This window comes from Octodon degus, unplaced genomic scaffold (assembly GCF_000260255.1).
Source record: "Octodon degus isolate 3935 unplaced genomic scaffold, OctDeg1.0 scaffold00075, whole genome shotgun sequence".
NCBI classification, from domain to species: domain Eukaryota; kingdom Metazoa; phylum Chordata; class Mammalia; order Rodentia; family Octodontidae; genus Octodon; species Octodon degus.
Window position 1 is genome coordinate 10,140,880 of NW_004524651.1, and position 21,333 is coordinate 10,162,212.

The 21,333-nt window shown below is 49.8% G+C and overlaps 1 protein-coding gene and 1 pseudogene across 4 annotated transcripts in view; both read left to right on the forward strand.

The window, feature by feature from the left end:
* The window catches only part of Arhgap28 (Rho GTPase activating protein 28), a 183,296-nt gene that overhangs the window by 142,798 nt on the left and 19,165 nt on the right, over positions 1–21,333 (forward strand). For all 4 annotated transcript variants that reach the window (XM_004635831.2, XM_023720358.1, XM_023720359.1 and 1 more), the window contains 4 exons: positions 3,661–3,823; positions 7,891–7,973; positions 11,321–11,518; positions 12,098–12,211. In XM_004635831.2, coding sequence (XP_004635888.2) covers positions 3,661–3,823; positions 7,891–7,973; positions 11,321–11,518; positions 12,098–12,211 — 558 coding nt within the window. The remainder of the gene's footprint in view (positions 1–3,660; positions 3,824–7,890; positions 7,974–11,320; positions 11,519–12,097; positions 12,212–21,333) is intronic.
* Positions 2,548–3,051, forward strand: LOC101586005 (annotated as a pseudogene).

The window sequence follows — 21,333 nt, forward strand, 5'->3', positions numbered from 1 at the left end:
CTGGCCTGGGTGCCTTCCTGCACCCTCTCCCTATGAGCTCCTTCTGGCCTGGGTGCCTTCCTGCACCCTCTCCCTATGAGCTCCTCATCTGTCTTCTTCTGAGAAATGCCTACTTAGGTCTGTTACCTACATTTTAATACAGCTGGTTCTTGCTGTTGTTTTGTTTAAGGTTCCTAATATTCTGGGTATTACCCTTTGTCAGGAGTACAGTTTGAAAGCATTTTCTGTTGTTCTTCACCCTGCTGGTTTACCTCTTTCGCTGACCAGGAGCTCTTTTTAGAATTCCATTGGTCTGTTCTTTCTTCTGTCTGCTGTGCTTTGGGGGATTTTGTCCAAAAATCCTTGTCCATTCCAGTGTCACAGAGCATTTCCCCTAAGTGGTTGTGTGGTTTCACGTCTCACCTTTTGCATCTTTAATCCATTTAGAATTGAATTTTGCTGCTGGCGAGAGGCGGGGTCTGACTTAATTCCCCTGGGTGCGGAGGACTGACTTTCCTAGCACCACTGGTTGAAAGCACCATGCTGTGCAGCGCGTGCCCCTGCTCCTCCAGAGCCCGTCTGGCCTAGCTGCGCAGCTTGCTTCAGGCCTTCTGTTCTGTTCCTTCGGTCCAGGCGCCCATTTCCAGCCCGCATATTTTGAAGTCAGTGCAGTGCTTCCTGCTCTATTCCTCTTGGTCAAGGTGGCTTGGGCTATCTGAGGTAGAAAGGTTTTCAACATCTCTGTTGTACAGGGAGAACTTCGGGGCACAGGCCAGGCAACCCGTGAGTTGTGGAGTTGAGAGTAAGCCTCAACAGCCGGGCTGTGGCCACAACCCCTGGCCGGTACTGTGCTGTCTTTTGGGTAACTGGGCACTACTCTCAGGTCAGCAAGGGCTTGGTCAGGATTCAGATGGTTCCCTTGGCCGAGGTGTGTGAGAAATTAATTCTTCAGCCTTCGCAATCCTTCCTGCCCGCTGGAAGAACAGTTGCTGCCTGCCTTATAGCAGGTGGGGAGGGCAGAGCAGGCAGTGCGTGCTCTAGTCTCCCCTCCTCCCGCCCTCTAGGCAGCACCTTCACCGCCCACCCCAGCAAGGAACCTGTCCTGGGCTGCCCTGCCCGCTTTGGGCTGTTCCGAAAGGCCCCTCCCTTCCATTCTGTGCTCGGTATCCAAGTCATCCTCCCTGGTCCCTCACCAGCTGCTGTGTCACAGGCCATAACTGGGCTCCTGGCTCCATCCCTGTCCCCAGCCCATGCTAAGCTCCCTCCCCCAGTCATCTTTCCACTCAGCTTTCAGGTAGGATGGCACTAACCTTGTCAGCCCCTCTGTGGAAATGGCCCGAGTTGGCTCTCTGCCTGGACAACCCAGCCCTGTCCCCGTGGAGCTGGGAGCTGGGTCACCCCAGACCTCCATGCACTGCGTTTTCTTGTGCGGCCCCTCCTCCTAGCTGGGGTGCCTTTCTGCGCCCTCTCCCTATGAGCTCCTCCTAGCAGGGCTCAGGCTTGGCCCAGCAGCTTGGGCCCCAGCTCTCAGGGCTGCTCGGCCACGGCATCTGCACTCTGAGTGGGACCGTCCACTGCTGCAAAGGCCCGGCCACTGGACAGACCACAAGGTGCCAGCGGACACCACTCAGGTCCCATGCAGCCTCCTCTTCCAGAGCCTCGCCTGGGGTACCGTCTCTGTCTCTAACTGTGTAGAAGGCTTTATCAGATGCATCTCTGCTCAGGGCTGCTTGATGAGCTGTAGTATTCCTGTTCCATTCCTGGGCAAGGAGAAAGCCCTCAAATTGATCAGCTGAGGCAGGTGGTGGATCTGAATTTAGGGTGTCTCATCAAAACTGGGGTACAGAGTATCTCCCTTCTGCAGGCTCTGGGAGCTGGGGTTCTCTTGCACCTGCGTGCTAGGGCTGGTCTAGGTAGACAGAGGTGCGATGCGTCAGCTGAATGGCTGCGCGTGCACGCGTAAGGCGGGAAGAACCAGGATTCTCTTGAGAATGAAGCGGAAGGTTAGGAACCCGAGGGCGTCTGAGAGTCTGAAGTAGCTTCCTAGCACCGCGGATGAAGCTTGTAGTTGAAAGGCACACTTAGAAAAGTTAGAACGTTCATACTGATAATCACACTGATAATTTAAAAGGCAGAGCTTAAGGAGGGTTCTTTTAAGGAGGCAGCGGCACGGTGCTCCCAGCCTTATAGAGCCAAGTCCTCGCACTTAAGAGCTCCGTGCACGCCCTCACCACGCTGCGAAGATGGTGGTCTGCCTGCTGCAGCGAGGCCCGGGCCGCTTCCTGGACCTCGCCAGCTCTGTGCATGGTCCTGGGAGAGTGCCCTGTCTGGGTCTAATTTAGAAACAGAGGCCAGGGTGGCCAAGGGGGTGAAAAGGAAGAGGACAGAGCCTTTGTCAAGAGCCAGCCATGGTGTCTCTCCTGTGGGGCGCAGCACGAGCCTGCCACAGCCACACAAGGGGAGCTGGGAGCAAAGGGCAAAGCCTGGGTGTTGGTGTAGTCAGCTATTTATTTCAAGGTTAACATGTTTAAAATATATCTGAGCCAGAGCAGCAGCACCAGATCCAAGATGGCGGCCAGCAGGAGGCTGATGAAGGAGCTTGAAGAGATCCGCAAATGTGGAATGAAAACCTTCCGTAACATCCAGGTTGATGAAGCTAATTTATTGACTTGGCAAGGGCTTATTGTTCCTGACAACCCTCCATATGATAAGGGGGCCTTTAGAATTGAAATCAACTTCCCAGCAGAGCATCCATTCAAACCACCGAAGATCACATTTAAAACAAAGATCTATCACCCAAACATTGATGAAAAAGGGCAAGTCTGCCTGCCGGTAATTAGTGCTGAGAACTGGAAGCCAGCGACCAAGACCGACCAAGTAATCCAGTCTCTCATAGCACTGGAATGACCCCCAGCCTGAGCACCCGCTCCGGGCTGACCTAGCTGAAGAATACTCTAAGGGCCATAAAAAATTCTGTAAGAATGCTGAAGAGTTTACAAAGAAATATGGGGAAAAGCGACCTGTGGACTAAAATCTGCCACAAATGATTCCAGCAAGTGTGAGCAGAGACCCCGCGCAGGGCATTCAGACATCCCGCAAAGCAGGACTCTGTGGAAATTGACACATGTCACCACCTGGCGTTCACTTGTGGCAGTTACTAACTTTCTACAGTTTTCTTAATCAAAAGTGATCTAGTAACCTGTAAAGAAAGGATTAAAAATTTCAGATATTCTAAAAATAAATAAATAAATAAATAAAATATATCTGAGCCAGGCACAGTGATGCCTTTCTGTAACCCCAGCACTCTGGAAGGCTTCAGAGGAAAACCACAAACTTGAAGCCAGTCTGGACACTTTAGTGCTTTGATAGTCTGTCCCAAAACAAAAAATAAAAAAGGCTGAGAATGTAGCTTGGTTTGAGGGTCTTGGGTTCAAATCCTGATATCACACAAAATCTTTTTTCCCAAAAAACCACTTTTACAAATTCATTCGCAAATACATATTTCAGTTCTCTAATCGTGTTGAAAAGTAGACTTGGACAAAATTGCCTTATCAATGTCTTTGCAAAAACAGTTTATTAAGTTTGTAAAAGTAGCTTACTAAATCTTGTAGAGCTTGCAGAGTGTACAAGGGGGCCCGGGTCAGAGCCCACCCCCTGTTGACCATCTTGCTTGATTTGCAGCAATACCGTGAAGAGCTGGATGCCAAGTTCAACACCGATAAGTTTAAATGGGACAAAATGTGCCACAGAGAAGCTGCGGTGATGTTGAAGGCATTCTTCCGAGAACTGCCCGCCTCTCTCTTTCCCGTGGAGTACATACCTGCCTTCGTCGCTCTGATGGAAGGTAGGTGACGGCGCCACGTGTGCAGGGCTCAGACTTAGATGAGGTCAGGACGGTGCAGCAGGAAGGCTCAGAAGGAAATGGGTGCCGGTGGGTGTCCAGACGGCGGTGCCCTGGCTCGGCGTGGGTGAACGCTGAGGGTGACACTAAGCGCTCACCCACAGACAGCCACGCGCTGAGGCCTGGTGGACAGGACGTAGGGCTCTGTCGTCACTCAGGTACAGAGATGTGGAGATTGGGTCAGCAGTGCCTCTGAGGTGTTGGCCTTCAGCTGCTGCCCCTGTGTCTTCACTACTTTTCTCATTGCTGGGACAAAATGCCCGACACTCAAAATTAAGGAAGGAAAGATTTGTTTAGCTCACAGTTAGTGGAGCTTTCAGTCCATACTGGGCTGACTCCAAGGCAGAGCGGCTCACAGCTGAGGGCAGCGGTTCATGGCAGCAGAAAACAGCGAAGAGCAAAGGGAAGAGCAGCCGCTGCAGCAGCCGGCGAGCCTCCCTGCCTTCCCCACGCTGTACACAGATTCCCCACCGCAGGGCCGGTGTAGCACTCACCCCCATAACGCCCACACTGGATCATGAGTTGATCAGAGACTCTAGAAACTGCCACCTGAATGCATGATGCTTTCGGGGCACCTGGACAAAAGCCAGAACACCCCGTTGTGACAGATAGCAGGGACCTGTCAGGTCTGTTGTGGGTGCTGAGGAGAGCCGCCTACAATAGTGCCTCAGTGTCCCAGTCCACCGAAGATGTACGATGCCCCTCCCCCTAGGTCCAAGGCCCAGGACGCCACCTGCCGCTCACGCTGAGAATCACATCATCCTGCTGTGTTTCTCAGAAGTCACTAGATCTTCCAATTGGATCTTCGGTGATGGCAGGGCTTTGGTGACCAACCTGGGAGACCAGAGCTCCCACGCTCGGCATGGACAGGCCTGCTAAGCCTGTCCACGTGGACAGAAAAGGGCTGTGGCCACCCTGACAGGGTGACCCTGGCCATGCACAGCCCCGGGGGAGCCCAATGCAGGCTTACGTGCAAGATTCTTAATTTGAAATTGTCAGCCTCAGTTTCACATTTCTGAACACTGTGAGCTTAGCAGGCGACAGCTGTGGCCGCCAGTCTGCAGCCTGGTGCAGGTGGGCTAGAGCTACAAGATCCTCAGAACGCTAACAAAGGAAGACTGGTAGAGCCCAGCTGCTGACCAAACTTGTGCTAACAACGAGTAGCTCCTAGTCTTTAAAAATTTTCACTGAACCAGGTTCAAAAACTAATTTTTTTTTCTTCAATACGAGACTGAGCTGGGGACAGGCGTCTTTGAGCTTTCGTTCCCAGGCTGCCAGGGTCACCGATCTCTTTTCTTTGTAAGATCCCGTGTTTTTATTTTCTGAGAAAAATTTGCTGGGAAACACACAAAAGCTTGTCCCCTTCTTGGATCTTTGTTTCAGCTATTGTATCGTTTTCAGTTCTAGGCTGTTCAGTTGATGCCGTAGAAGTGTTTTGTTTATCTGCGGCAAGGCCCTAGCTCTTTCATTAGTTATTTTTTATTCCTTAAACATTTTTTTTTCACATTCTTGAGGATCGTTTGATAACCAACTTCAAAACCCTGGTCGGTAGCTGCAGTTCCAGAGCCCTCTCGGGGCTGGGCTCTGTCTTAGAGGGTGGACCCCGCGTTCCTGTGACGTTGTGTGGCGAGGCAGTGTATGTTCTACCTGAGATCTGTCGTTGTCACCTGTCAGGCAGGCGACCTGCTGGGCGGGACCCTCGTTTGCTGAGACTGGCCTCTGGTGCCCAGCGGTCCGTGCCGACTGTGTGCTCTGCTGCCCCCTGGCGGGCACATCGGGGGTCTGCGAGGGATTCCGGCCGCGTTTCCTCCAGGGTTGGGGTTCACCAGCCTCAGTCTCCCCTTCCTGGGAAGGCACCAGGACTTCCCTTGTGGTTGCCTGGACCTCTGGCGCAGGCCACAAAGGCCAGGAATTCGGGGTAATGTATTACCGAGCTTTGGCCGTCCTGGGCAGCCCTAACCGCGGCGGGATCTCAAGCAAAGGCGGGAGAAAACAGCACCGCCCGCGGGGCCCAGCTCCGTCCAGGCCCGGCCTCGCCCGCTCTGCCCACCCGCCCGGGGCGCGTGTGGGGACACAGTGTGCTAGGCGCTCACTGGGCGACGCCAAGAGCAGAATCCTTACTTCTCAGGCAAAAACAGAGAGAGCAGGACTTCCCCGATGTTTTCCTCCTGGGAACAAGGCCGCAGGATCGTGGGTCTCCCCTTACCCGAAGGCTGGCGGGCTGCTCCGGGCATCAGCGCCGCCTGGGCCGCACAGGGGTCCTGGGTTGGGTTTGGCTTGGTGAGCTACCCGAGGAGGACTCACACCTCCGGTGCCAGAGCTGCCAGGAGAGCCGCTTTAGAAAGGCAGGCAACTCAGTGAGTCCCGGCACTGTGCCCCTCTCTCCCCCGAGGCGGCCAGCACGCTTTCCTGTGGGGACAGTCCGACACTTCTTCCTTGTAGGACTAAGTGAAAAATACTGGATTGCAGGTGATAGATTTGATACCAGCGGTCTCCGCAGGAAGCCCAGAGTTGAGGCCTGGAAATAACACGTTTCTGTCCCTGGAGCAAGCTGTGGCTAAGCAGAGCTACTCTCAAAGGAAGGATTGCGGGCTTGCGGGCAGTGCATTCTGGAAACCCAGGTCCCTTCGCCTTTCAGTTGGTTCCCTTCGTTTTTGGTCTCAGCCTCCAGATTGCCTGCGCCATGATGAGCTGTGATGAATCAAGCTCAGCCACTTTCAGGCAAAGCAGAATCACCGGGAAAACAAGGGCCTCACGATAAAGCAAGCTTTCTATCAGGGAGCACTGAATAAATTAATTACAAAAGTATTAATCACAACACCGTGCGGGGCCAGGTTTCCTAAGTAAAATGAAAGTGGATTGTTCGCCAGGTTTCACGGCGCGAGTTGCCCCTTTCTCTAAAAGCAGTAACATAAGGAGCTCCCGAGCTGGCAGTTGCACCTGTCAGCTTTGCCCTCCCTTGTGGTGCTTTGGGGTCGCACAGTGAGATCAAGGACAGCTCCACCTGCAGCGTGTGCCTCACCATAATGTCATCTCTGTCCCCAAGTGCCCTGTCTTAGACAGCTCCCAACATCCTGTCGTCCGGCAGACCCACGTCAGCACATACGTGTGGCTTTCAGTAAGATCTTGCCCGTGCTGGGTTTTGTGTGCACACTTGACATGCATGCCCACCGCCCCCACCAGGATGGTGCCAGGACAGCGTGACGGGTCCTGTGAGCGCCTCCCACTTCTGCCTGTGTCCTGGCTGCAGGCGCTCACTGCCTGTTTTCTCAGCCTGGCTGGTGAGCCTGGCCCCAGAGCACCGGCTCTGCGGTAATTGCCAGCCCTCTGGCGCCACCTTGTGTCAGGAAGGAAGTGCTCAGCAGTCACAGTAAGTGCAAGGATGGCCACTCTCCCAGGGTCCCAGTAAGACCCAGAGTCGGCAGCCTCGGTCTTAACAGCAAGAGCGCCCACGCGTATGCATGACTGTGTTTTGTGCTGATTTGGACGCCAGCCCTGGTAACTCCTTTAACCCTCAGCTCAGCCCTGTGTGTGCGGGAGACACACGACTACTTCACAGAACAGTAGTGGGAAGCAACAGGGTTCAGGGACCCGGCCAGGTTCGCGCCGTGAGGCGCAGGACACGCAGCACGCGCCCGGTTCCCAACAGCTGTACACTGCTGCCTCTGTGCTGGCGCAGGGCTTGTCTCCTCTTCAGTAGAGCAGCCAGCCGTCTGCGTCTGCGTAGGCACCAAGGCAGGGAAGGCCTGCGGAGAGGCTTTGACAGGGAAAGATTGGGCCGATCCAGCATTCTCCTGAGGCTCTCGGCCATCCATCTCGACAGTGGTGCTGTGAACGAGGAGGGGACCTGACAGGGGGTCCTGTCCAAGTGGGCACAGTCATGGCGCCAGGCACCAACCCCGCACCTGCACGGCCCAGCGCTGTCAGGAGCCCTCCTGAGCACCCCACTGTGCGTGTGCGGCGCTGTGGCCAGGTCCCTCGTCATGCGCTCTGTCTCTCTTTTCTTGCAGGTGGGTCCCACGTCAGAGTGCAGCTGCAAGCCCTGCACCTCATGGTCATGGCGCTGCCAGATGCCAACAGGGACACAGCCCAGGTGCGTCATCTCAGACCCTGCTGTGAGTGCCTGCTGCCCGGGTGGGCTGTGTGCGGAGTGGAGGCCCTGCCGGCAGCTCCCAGGGCTGGCGGTGAGCTGCCAACCTGCTGCCTTGTGCTGAGCGGGCAGCATGGGCAGAAATCGGACCCTGGTGCTTCCCACATTCGGTTCATTCAGGGGCTAGCGAGGGGCCAGCCACATGCCTGGCGCTTGGAAGCAGGAGCAGAGGAAAAGGCTGAGCCGGGAGTGCATGTCAGCAGTCCCAGCACCCTGAGAGGCTGAGGCAGGACCATCACGAGATCAAGTCGCACCTTGAAAACTAACCAACGTAGTGAGATCTCGTCACAGAATTTTCAAAATAAAAAAAGACTTGGTGTGTGGCCCAGTCCCAAGGCCTGGGCTCAGTCCCTTATGTTGCCCCTCGTCCTAGAACAGGTGGAACAATGTCAGAGCAAGTGAGACTGTGTTGTGACGGGAATACAAGACGGCGCAGTCACAGAGCCTCAGCTGGTCCCTGCAGAGTCCTTGAAATTGCGGAAAGTGAAATTTGTAAAATGTTTGAGATTTTATATAAAGATAACAGAAGGCCGGCGAGATAGCTCAGCAGACTAAGCGCCTGCTCAGGCAAGCACAGGGACCGGGGTTTGATCCCTGATACCACATGCCACGCCAGCCACGCCCCTGGGTGCGCTGAGCCGGTGACTGAGTCCAGGCATAGTGGTGCAGGCCTATAATCTCAGCCCTGGGGAGGCTGAAAACAGGAGGATCACTACGAGTCTGAGCTGCATAGTGAGACCCTGTAACAACCAATTATATTTGAATGAATAAATAAGTAATAGAATTTAAGTACCTCTAGAGTTTGGGCACCACCCAATAGAATCTGGTCGTTTTATCACTAAGCAGAGCAGCTGCGGGGAGTGACTTGTCTCACACCCCATCATTCTTCCTCTCCAGTGTCTCCCCTTTGTTTCAAGTTTCCTTCCGTGTTGCATGTTGGCAAAGATTTTTCTTGCCATTGAAATGATTCTGTATAAAATAGAAAAATTGTTTAAGTACACAAGTATTTGGAATCTGTAAAAGAAATAAAGGTGAGTTGGAAAGAACAGTCTTAGTAGTTTCTCTCACTGCTAAGACAAAATACCGTGCATTCAGAGTTAAAGGAAGAAAGTTTGTTTCCCAGTTTGTAGAGGCCTCAGCCCATAGTCAGCTGGCTCCAGGGCAGGGTGGTGTGGCAGAGCAGCCTGGCAGAGGGGGAACAGGGCATGGCAGACAGAAGGCAGCAGCGACCAAGTAGCAAGCACCAAATGCTAGCAGCAGCCCTCCTCTGTCCCTCATATTCTGTAGGGCTCCTGCCCCTGGGGGTGGCACTCGTGCCTGGGGAGGCCTCCCCTGTAGGGCACCTGCCCCTGGGGGTGGCACTCAAGCCTGGGGAGGCCTGCCCATTGTCAACTCCCAGAACTGTGCCACCCCACTCGGTGGACTAATTTAGTAGTCACACACCTTTGGTCCTAGCACCACACCCGAGATCCAGCCACTCCTGAAAAGCCCCGCCTATGGCCACATGAGGCCTTGGGGGACACCTGGATTCAGCCACTACAATAGCCATAATTTTGAGACTGGTAAGCTTAATGTTGAGAGCAAGATGACTCATGGCGCCATCCCCAACAGACATCTCAGCATCGTGAGGATCTCTCTCCTCATGAGGAAAATCTTTATGCCACTTATGTGTGCCATTTGTGTCATGTCTTTACATATGCTTGGGGGTTAAAATGCTTGTTTCCCATATAATTTGGTAATTTTTCAAAAGCTAGAGATTTAGGAGCTTGGTTTTTTTGGCTTTATCTCAAAACAATGTTTCCTTAATTTAAAAATCCACCTGATCTCAGTGGGTCAAGGTGTCCCCTAATGTTGCATGTAACTGAGGTGCAACAGTTGTCCAAAAAAAATCCCTCAAAGTCACCAGGGGACTGGTGAAGATGCCACACACATGCACACGCCTGCATATGCACACTCACGCACGCCTGCGTGTGATGTCTGCTTTCACTCCAGGCCGTGCCTGGGACTGAGCCTGGAACAGGGGCCGTGCCACATCTGGAGAAGCAGCTCAGGAGCTGTTTTCTTGGCTCAGGTCCCCACTCGGCCCACAGTGGGTGGAGCTGCTGGCTCTCTCTACCTCCTGTTTCCCCATGTGAAAAGTGCTGTGGTGGTCCCAGCCGCCGAGGGCTGGGAGGAGGACAGTAAGCAAAGCGGTGAACCCCACTCAGACCAGTGCGTGCCACCTGAGAGGCTCTCAGATCTACCTGCCATTAGCATTGTGAACCATGCATTTTCCTACCAGGAATTCTATAGTGAAATTCAAACTTAAAAAGCCAAAAAAGCAGCGCCTTTTGGGATTCCTGGCCTGGAATCCCAAATTCATCTCCTGATGAATTTCAAGTTTCAGATAAATAGCCATACTCTGGAGGCTCCGTAAACTTCTAAGCTTTCTTTCTTTAATGCATTTGGTTCAGGGTCTGCAGGGACCACAGAGTCTCACTACATAGATCAGACTCGTAGTGATCCTCCTGTTTTCAGCCTCCCAAGCGCTGGGATTACAGGTACATTGCCTCCAGGCCCAGTCTCAGTCGCCATCTCAGTGTGCGCCCCGTGGGTGGGGCCAGCACAGACACCGGGAATTGAACCCCAGCCACTGGCGCTCTACCTAAGCAGGCACTTTAGTCCGCTGAGCTATCTGGCAGGGCCTATAGCTTTCTTAATTTTTTTTTTTTTAATGTTTAGAACAGCTGTGCATAAGCATTCGTCTGTGACCAGCTGAAAATCTTGAAATTGAAAAAGCAAAATAGAAAAATGGCACCCAAGACTACCTTTCACATTTATTTCACCTGCACTTTTAGTTTAGGCTGAGGAACAAGAGACTTGTGTTGATTCTGTGGGTTCTATTTTTCAGGGAAACGGTAAATTGTTTTCAACAGTAATGCTATAAGTTAAAGGTGTTTTTTAAGATTACTTTTCTTCCTTCGTAACAAAGCTTCATTTAGTGTTTATTTGAGCAGCACTGTTTTCTCTCTGTGGCTTATGTTTAATTTTAATATATGTCAAACTTGCTTAGGATAAAAGGAACTAAGAAATGAAAGCTATTATTTGCAACAACTCCAATATAATAAACTCCATAAAATCAGAGTTATTCTGTGATGCAGACAGTCGAAAATGCTTGCCTCTCCTCGCAATGCTTTTTAAGCAGTTAGAGGGAGTGCTCTGTGTCCGGCAGCTTCCGCAGCTGGGAGTGGGGACAGAGATGATCAAGGCGATCGCGTGCAGCGGCGTGACCCTGTGCTGTTTCCTGCCAGGCCCTCATGACGTTCTTCAACAAAGTGATTGCCAACGAATCCAAAAACCGCATGAGCGTGTGGAACATCTCCACGGTGATGGCGCCCAACCTCTTCTTCAGCAGGGGCAAGCACTCGGACTGTGAGGAGCTGCTCCTGGCCAGCACCGCGGCCCACATCCTCCGCCTCATGCTCAAGTACCAGAAGATCCTGTGGAAGGTGAGTGGCGGCGGGCGGCCGCCAGGGCCCTAGGTCCACCAGCTCCAGGAGGCAGCTCCCGAGCAGGAAGCAGGCCCGAGGCCCAGCTGGGCGTGGGTGGCTTGGGACCCTCCCGCAGAGGCCTCCACCTTGGCAGCTTCCACTGCCCGGTCACCATCCACGAATGGAAGCTGGTCCTCAGAGGCGTTTCACGGGAACTGACCATGAGCAGGCCTGCTGCTCTGCCATCACTGCCAGAGCACCGCGTTCTCCCAGCTCCCGTGGCGGTCACACCGTTGCGGGTGTGGTGAGCCACTCGAGATGACCCAGTGTGGCCAGGAGGGTGTGTGGGTGGTGTCCAAGGACTCCATCATTTTACTTCCTGGTGGACTTGGGCACCCTGGAAGCCAGTCCCACCTGGGTGCCGTGGTCAGGCTGGACGTTCCCTAGGAGCTCCGCTTAGCACGCTCTCCCCATTAAACAGAGATTCTCACAGTTTCTAACCCTGGTTCCACCGTGCTGAGTGGCCACGAGAACCTAGCCCCCTCGCAGGCACGGTGTCCCCGGAGGCACTGGTCCATTCAAGCTGTTCTTCCCCAGGTTCCATCTTTCCTCATTGCTCAAGTCCGCAGGATGAACGAGGCCACAATGCTGCTGAAGAAGCAGCTCCCGAGTGTGAAGAAACTGCTGAGGAGGAAGACCATGGAGAGGGAGGTGAGCGCGGGATGCGGCCGCCTGTCCTCCTGCCTCCAGGGGAGGTGCCGCAGCTGAGCTTGCGATTGAGAACCACGTAACTGTGCTCCGTCCTGTGCCTCTCAGCGCAGTGAAAAGTGTGTCTGCAACAGTGCTCTCCGTGTTGCCGCATCGTCTGTGTGCTGCTGGGTTAAAGCTCTTAGTGAAATCATCCTGAAAATTGCTTAGGATTCTGTTAAGGACTCAGTGGAAGGGCTGAGAGAGTTGCCTCAAAAGCCGAGAGCCAACAGTTTAGTTCTCATGAGCTGCACTTCAGGGCGGGCTAGTTCTGGGTGTACCAGATCCACAGGGAGAGAGGATTCCTACTCATTCTGTGATAGACGATAACGACCCTCACGTTATTCTGTGCAAATTCGCTACGCTCCCAGGAGCATTTGCTGTGACTCAGGCATGTCTACACAGGTGGACAGCAGAAGCAGGTACTTGAGCTGCCCAGCCCTGACTGTGTCCAGCCAGGAAGCTGAGGCAGACGCTCCCTGGAAATGCAGGTCGGCTTTAGGAGAACCACAACTGACTTGGGAGCAGATGCCGCTCAGGGTCACAGTGTGGTCAGGCTGGATGGGCTCAGACCAGCTCTGCAGATACTGTAGCCTGGAGGATGCAGATGTGTGTCCTGGCGTGGGGGCCCGTGGGTGACTGCTTGGAGGAAGTGGCATTGAGCTGCGTATCTTTAGAGGGAGGGAGAAAGGGAGAGACCTTCACGGGCAAGAGGACGGATAACGGCAGGCAGGAGGAGGAAGAGGAGGGCCGGTGCCAACACCACGGCGTGATCCACTGCTGGACCCTGCGTTCATTACAGCAAAGTGGCTTCCCACCAGGGGGAACCAACACTGCTGTTGCGGGGAGTTATTTTAGTTAGGAAGAGTTGTACGTAACATGAGATCGCCGTTGTCAGCCATTAGAACACCAGGTCTGCAGCTTGAGCGTGTGTGCAGCCGGGGTGGGGCGCTGCAGACCACTCTGCGGAAGGGTCCCACAGTGAATCCTCTGTCCGGCTTCCTGGGGGATGCTCCCCCACCCGCCTTGTGGGTCCGGTGCGTCTGGGCTGTGTTTTCTCACCTTTTTGGACAAATAGCTTCATGGTGAAAAGTGGATTTCCAAGATATTACAGTGTGGCTACACGGAAGATCGCACTCCGCCTCCCCCAGGTGTCTGGCCCTGGCTCACTGTCCCTCTCTGCTTGGGGGCCTCAGGGCTGCACTGCTCCGTGTGACTGCTGCTCTGTGCTCTGTGCCCTTAGTGCTCGCCTCGTGCTCACACTGCAGTGCTGCTCAGCGCCTGGAGCCAAGCCCTTGCCCGTGCTCGGTTAGCACTCTGGGTGTGACTGGGCCTGCCTGGCTAGGACTCTGCGCTTCCTGTTTGCAGGAGGCTGGAAGTCAGGCACAAGTGAGAGCTCTCGCTCTTCCAGGTCTGTTCTGTGCTGAACTCTGGCCATACAGTGGCCCTCTGGATTCTGAGAAACCCATCACAAGCTTTTCAGAGCCTTTCCCACTCAGCGCCCCTCAGCCTCCAACCTGGCCTCCCAACTCCCCCAGCTGGTCCACCCCAGCTTGTTCACTCCAGCCGGTCCACCCCAGCCAGTCTACCCCAGCTGGTCCACCACAGCCAGCCTACCCCAGCCGGTCCACCCCAGCCAGTCCACCCCAGCCAGTCCAAGCCAGCCGGTTCAAGCCAGCTGGTCCACCCCAGCCAGTCCACCCCAGCCGGTCCACCCCAGCCAGTCCAAGCCAGCTAGTCCACCCCAGCTGGTCCACCCCAGCCAGTCCACACCAGCCGGCCCACCCCAGCCATTCCACCCCAGCCGGTCTACCTCAGCAGGCAGCAGGGCCACAGCTCTTGCCTGTGAGCGCTTCTACCTCACATGCGTAGCGCTGGCCAAGCCCAAGTGAGCAGCTCACGCAGGGAGCACACAGGAGCCTCGTGAGTGAGTCCTTTCGGCTTCCTTCAGCTCTGTGCAAGGCCGCATCTGAGAGCAGGGGTGCTGGGTGTGCAAGGCTCTCAGGGAGGTTCTCAGGGCTCTGCCCTCCTGGCCACCTGTCCTGAAGGTGGTGCTAACAGTTCTTGCCATTGCTTCTGTGGAGGGATCGACTTCCACGTCCCACCCCACCATGCCCTTTCTGGAAAGATTTGTGTGTGTTTTTATTTTTTAATCTTGAAGTGAAGAAAATCAGTACAAGATAATTGTTACTACACTGTATTGTGCATTGTCAGCTTTACCTTAGTTACTAAGAGTACAAGACACAGGCATTCAGTTGTCCAGGCAGTACTGGTGCAAACCTTTCGTTTCAATGAACTAAAAGAGATCAGTAATATAATTATTTTAACCACTTGTATGTGTATGTGTATGTATTATCTACACACACATACAATTTTGCCTTTCCCTTTTCTCCCTTCCCCCAACCCATTTCGCTTTCCTTTTGAGTACTTTCTTCCCAATTCACAATATCTATTGTATGTTTTAGACCTTATTTATTCTTCCATTTTCTCACACTATGAAGACCATGCAATGTTTACACATGTGAGTCTGATTTATTTCACTTATGAGTATAGCTTCAAGTTGCCCACACTGCTCTAGGAAAAGTCTGTATCCTTCTATGTCTGAGGAGTACTCCACTGTGTAAAGACACCACATCTTTTTTATCCATTCTTCAGTTGATTGGCATTCAGTGTTTTCCAAGATTTAGCTGTTACAAATTATGCTGCCCATAAGCATGGGCGCACAAAGCTCACTGTATGTGATGTTATTAATTCTGGGAAGATGCCCAGAAGGGTGTCTTAGTTACTCTTCTCTCGTTGCTGGGACAAATACCCGACACTCAAAATGAAGGAAGGAAAGGTTTATTTAGCTCACAGTTACTGGAGGTTTCAGTCCATACTCAGCTGGGTCCAAGGCAGAGCAGCACAGGGCAGAGGGCAACCTTTCATGGCGGCGGCAAAGAGCAAGAGTGCAAGGGAGAGATAGCAGCAGCTCAAGCCGCTGGCTTCTCTTCCCACCTTACATTGTAATGCAAATTGCCTGCCCCAGGGTAGGGGAAGTACTCACACCTATGGGTAATCCCAGCAGTACTAAAACCCATAATCCCAGCCTTGGATCACACATAATCCCAGGGGATCATGAGTTAACACAAACTCTAGAAGTCCTCACCCCATGACTGCATGAGGCTTTGGGGGGACAACTAGACACAAACCATAACAAAGGGGAAGAGCTGGGTCCAATGGGGCCTCCGATCCTAGTGTTCTGAGGAAGCTCCGCACTGACTTCCACTGTGGCTGTGCCCGTCTGCACTCCCACCAGCAGTGGAGAAGGCTCCTTTCCCCCACAGCCCTCCAGCATTTGTTACTGATTGATTTCTTGATCATGGTCATCCCTTCCGGGGTGAGATGGAACCTCCTAATTTGCATCCCTTGAATGACCAGTGATGTTGAACATTTCTTTATGTAGTTATTTGTATTTGTACTTCTTCATCTGAGAAGTGTCCAACTCAGAGGCCCATTTCTGGATCGGGTCTCTACATTTGGGAAGTCTGATGTTTTCGAGTTCTTCGTATGTTCTCGACAGTAATCCCTCATCTGAGGAACAGCTGGCAAACATTTTCTCCACCTGTGGGCTGTCTTTTCACTCTCCCTATGAGATGAGACCCCAGTTGTTGACGCCTTGTGATAGCTCCTGTGCAATCAGGGTCTTGTCCTTTCTCTCTGCCTGCACCAGTGTCTTCAAGAGTGTCGCCTAGTCTGTCTTCCAGATTTAATAGTTATATTTTAATACTTAGCTCTTTGAGCCATTGATAATTTAGTTTAGTGTGCAGTGAATGGTCTGGGTCCAGCTTTACTCTTCAGCATGTGCAAAGCCAGATTTTTTTCAGCACCATTTATTAAAGACGTTATCTTTCTTCCTGTGAATGTGTTTGGCATCTTTGTCAAGGATAAGGTGGTTGAGTGTGTCTGGATTTGTTTCTGCATCTTCTAATCTGTAACATTTATTTTCTGGTCTTTTTTCCAGTACCATGCTGTTTTTCTCATAGTAGCTTTATAATATACTTTCAGGTCAGAGATTGTGATGCCCCCTGCCTTGTCCATGCTGCCCCCTGAATACCTTTGCTATTCTAGATCCCTTCTGGTTCCAGATGAATTTTAGGGTTCTCTCTAATTCTGTGGGAACTGCTATTGGAAGTTTGATCAGGCTTGCATTAAACTGCGACCAGCCAGATGGCTCAGTGGATTAAAGCCCCTGCTTAGGCAGAGCATAGTAGCCAGGGTTCGATCTCCCCAGCGTGCCGTGCTGGCCCCTCCCCCAGGGTGTGCTGAGATCATGATTGAGACTGGGCGTGGCGGCACGCACCTGTAATCCCAGTGCTTAGGAGCCTGAAAGCAGGAGGATCACTATGAGTCAATCTGCGTAGTGAGACCCTGTAGACCCTGTAGACCCTGCAGATCCTGTAGACCCTGTAGACCCTGCAGATCCTGTAGACCCTGTAGACCCTGTACCAAAGGCATAAAAAAGAATTGCATTAAATCTGTATAGTAGCTCGGTAAGTGTGGCCATTTTCACTATACTTGCTCTTCCTACCCAAGAGAAAGAGATATCTTTCAATTTTCTGATATTCACTTTATTTTTTTTTATTTTTTTTATTTATTTGAGAGAGAGAGAGAGAGAGAGAGAGAGAGAGAGAGAGAGAGAGACAGTAGTGTGTGTGTGGCCAGCTCAGCCCACCAGGGGGCGGGGCTGGCTGGCATGTGGTGCTGGGGGATTGAACCGCGGTCCCTGATGCTTTGCCAAGCTTGTTCTAAGTAGGTGCCTTAGACCACTGAGCCATCTCTCCAGCCCCTGATATTCACTTTAATACCATTTTCCAGAGTGCTGTAGTTGTCAATATAGAGGTCTTTTACATATTTTGGTATTTTTATTCCTAGATATTTCTTTTTATTTTTTATTTTTGGATGTTATTATGAAAGGTGTCACCTTAGTTTCTCTCTCAGTGAGCTTGTTATTTATGCACAGGAAGGCTGTTGACTGTCAAGTATTGGCTTTATATCCAGCTATGCTACTGAATTTGCTTATTAAATCTAGCAGATTTTTAGTGGAGTTTCTGGGGTCTTCTATGTAGAGTATGACATCTGCAAGTAATGACAATTTAGCCTCTTCCTCTCCTATCATTATTCCTTTTATTTCTTTCTCTTGTCTAATTGCTCTAGCTAAAGTTTCCAGGACTGCTTTGAATAAGAATGAAGACAGTGGACATCCTTGTCTTGTGCCTGATTTTAGAGAGAAAATGCTCAGTTTTTGTCCCCTTAGTATGATGTTGGTTGTTGGTTTGTCATAGGTGGCTTTTATCAGATTGAGACAAAGAGCACATATAGTAATTTTCTGTACTTTTTTTAAATCATGAAAGGGTGTTGGACTTTGTCAAAAGCTTTTTCTGCAGCTGTTGAGATGATCATATGGTTTTTGTCCTGGGCTATTAAAATGGTGTGTCACATTTATCGATTTACACCTGTTGAATCATCCCTGCACCCCTTGGTCATGGTATGTAATCCTCTTGATGATTTGCTGCATTCTTTTTTCCAGAATCTTACTGAAAATTTTTACATCTATGTTCATTAGGGAGATTAGCCTGTAGTTCTCTTCTTGGTTTGGTCCTTCTCCAGTTTTGTTATCAAGGTAATGCTTGCTTTCAGGATGAATCTGAGAGTAATACTACTCTTTCAATTTCATTAAAGAGTTTGAAAAGTAGTGCTGTTAGGTTTTCTTTAAATTTCTTACAGAATTTAATAGTGAATCCATCAGTGTCTGGGCTTTTCCTTGTTGGTAAGTTTTTAATTACATCTTTAATTTCATTGATTGATACTGCTTTCTTTAGGATTTTTCTGTATTCCTGATTCAAATTTGGTAATTAATATTTATCTAGGAATTTGTCCATTTCTTCTGCATTTTTAAAATGTATTTAGTACAAGGTCTCACTATACAGATCTGACTCATAGCGATCCTCCAATTTTCAGCCTCTCAAGCACTGGTATTACAGGCATGTGCCACCACATCCAATCTTTTCCATCTTATTAGAATATAAGATCCCAAAGTAGGTACATATGAATGTTATGGTTTGTGTCTAGGTGTCCCCCCAAAGCCTCGTGTAGTCTTGGGGTGGCTTCTGGAGTTTGTGATTGATTACTGTGGGTGTGGATGCTGCACCTACCCTGGGGCAGGTAATTCGCATTACAATGTAAGGTGGGAAGAGAAGCTAGCTGCTGGAGCTGCTGCCACCCCTCCCTTGCTCTCTTGCTCTTTGCCTCCACCATGAAAGGTTGCCCTCTGTTATGTGCTGCTCTGCACTGGACCCAGCTGAGTATGGACTGAAGCCTCCAGTAACTGTGAGCTAAATAAACCTTTCCTTCCTTCATTTTGAGTGTCAGATATTTGTCCCAGCAACGAGAGAAGAGTAACTAAGACAATGACATTCTCAATTTCTGCATGATCCATTGCAATTTCACCCTTTTCATTCCTAACTGCATGGTGTTATGGTTTGTGTCTAGCTGTCCCCCTAAAGCCTCATGCAGTCATTGGGGTGACTTCTAGAGTTTGTGATTAATTCATGATCCAATGCTGGGATTATGGGTGTGAGTGCTACCCCTGCCCTGAGATGGATGGCCTGACTGCAGTGTAAGCCAGGAAGAGAGGCCTGCTATCTGCTGCAGCTGCTGCTCCTCCCTTTTGGCTCTTTGCTATTTTTCCACCATCATGAACTACTGCCCTCTGCTGTGTGTCACTCTGCCTTAGAGCCAACCAAGTATGAGCTGAAACCTCCACAAACTGTGAGCTAAATAAACCTTTCCTTCCTTTATTCTGGATGTTGGGTATTTTGTCCAAGGAATGAGAGAAAAGTAACCAAGACATGTGGATTTCAATCTTCTTTCTCTTTTTGATAAGATTGGCTAAGAATTTGTCAATTTTATTTAATGTTTCAAAGGACCAACTCTTTAATTTATTCTTTGTATTGTTCTCTTAGTCTCCAACATCATAATTTCTGTTCTAATCTTTATAATTATCTCTTTTGTACAAGATTTTGGCTAAGCCTGCTCTTCTTTTTCAGAAGTTTGAGGTTTACCATTAAATTGTTTATTTGCACTTGCTCTGTTTTCCTGTATTCATTACTATAAATTTTCCTCCTAGAACTACTTTCATTGTGTCCTATAAGATCTGGTATGTTGTAGTATTTTTATTTTAATTGTAGAAACTGTCCAATTTCTTCTTTAATTTTATCTGTGACCCATTGATTTTTCAGAAAGGTGCTATTTAATTTCCACGTGTTTATGAAGTTCTTGTGGTTTCTTTTGCCATTAATTTCCAATTTCATTGTGCTGTGGTCTGATAATACACATGGGATAATTTCAGCTCCTTTGCATTTACTTAGCATGTTCCATGAGCCAGTATGTCGTCTATTTTGGAGAACGTCCTGTGTGCAGCTGAGAAGAGGGGTCTGATAATGTGACATCTACTAAGTTCAAAAGTTTGGTTCCGTTCTAACATGTCATGTTGATTTTTTGTCTAATTCATTGTCTTTCATGACATGAGCATATTGAAATCCTCCAGTACAGTTGTATTAGTGCTTATTTGATTTTTCGTGTTTGTTGATATTTGTTTTATACATTTGGGTTCACTGGTATTTGTTGCATATACATTTATGATTGTTACTTCTTTCTCTTGAACTATTCTTTTTACAAGGATACAGTGACCTTTTTGTCTCTCTTAATTTGTCTTGGCTTGAAATTCACTTTGTCTGCAAACAGAGTAGCTACCTCTGTTTTTTTCCAAGTTCCTGTCACATGGAGTACTGTTTTCCATCCTTCTTATATGTAGCATATTGTTGGATCTTACTTCTTGATCCGTTTACCCAGTCTGTGTCTTCTAATTGGTGAATTGAGACCATATAACATTGGTGGTTATAACTGATATGTTTAGACTTATCCTTGTCATGTTATTTTCTTGTTGTTGGCTCTCCCCTCACTCTAATTGTTTGCCTTGCCTGGTAGATTTCTTTGGTTGGGGTTCATAGAGTTGTAGTCCTTACCTTTTTCTAGAATGTCTTTGAAAACATTTTGAAATGCTGGTTTGGTGATCATGAATTTCCTCAGATGTTCTTTGTCATGGAAATATCTTATTTCTCTATCAGTTTTGAAAGATAGTTTTGCAGGGTACATCAATCTGGGTTGAAAATTGTTTTCCTTTAGAGCTTGAAATACTTTCCAAGCTTTCCTTGATTTAAGGGTTTGTGCTAAGAAGTCAGCTGTGATTTTGAAGGCCTTTCCTTTATAGATGATTTTTAAGATTTTTTTAAAATGTATTTGGTACATCGTCTGCAGGGTCTACAGGGTCTCACTACATAGATCAGACTCATAGTGATTCTCCTGTTTTCAGCCTCCCAAGCACTGGGATTACAGGTGTGTACCACCATGCCCAGTCTCAATCCCGTCTCAGCACACCTCAGGGGTGGGGCCGGCAGGGCACGTGGGAGATCAAACCCTGGCCACTGTGCTCTGCCTAAGCAGATGCTTTAGTCTGCTGAGCTATCTGGGTGCCCTTAAGACTCTATTCTTGTGATAAATTTCCAGAATCTTGACTGTGATATCCCTGGCTATAAAATTTGTTTGATCATGGCTAATAGGCATTCTATATGCCTCGTATATGTGTATGTCAAATTATTTTTCCCTACCAAGAAAGTTTTTCTTTTGCCGTAGTGTCTGTGAACAGATTTTTTTTTTCAGTACCAGGGATTAAACTCAGGACCTTGTGTTTGCCAAGCAGGTGCTTATTTTACTGAGCTATCTCCCTGGCCCTATGAACAGATTTTTTTATATCATTTATACTACTTCTAGCTTTTTCATTGACTCCAATCAATTTTAAGTTACTCTTTGCCTCATCTAGCAGCTGCTATATTGATTTATCATGGTCTCTTGATATTTTTAAGAAATCATTTTTTTCATGATTGCTAACCACAAGCCTATCTTCTATATCTGAGATCCTGGCCTCACATTGGCTTATGCTGCCGCAGATATGTTCAGTGGAATTTTATTCTCCCAGATACCTGTTT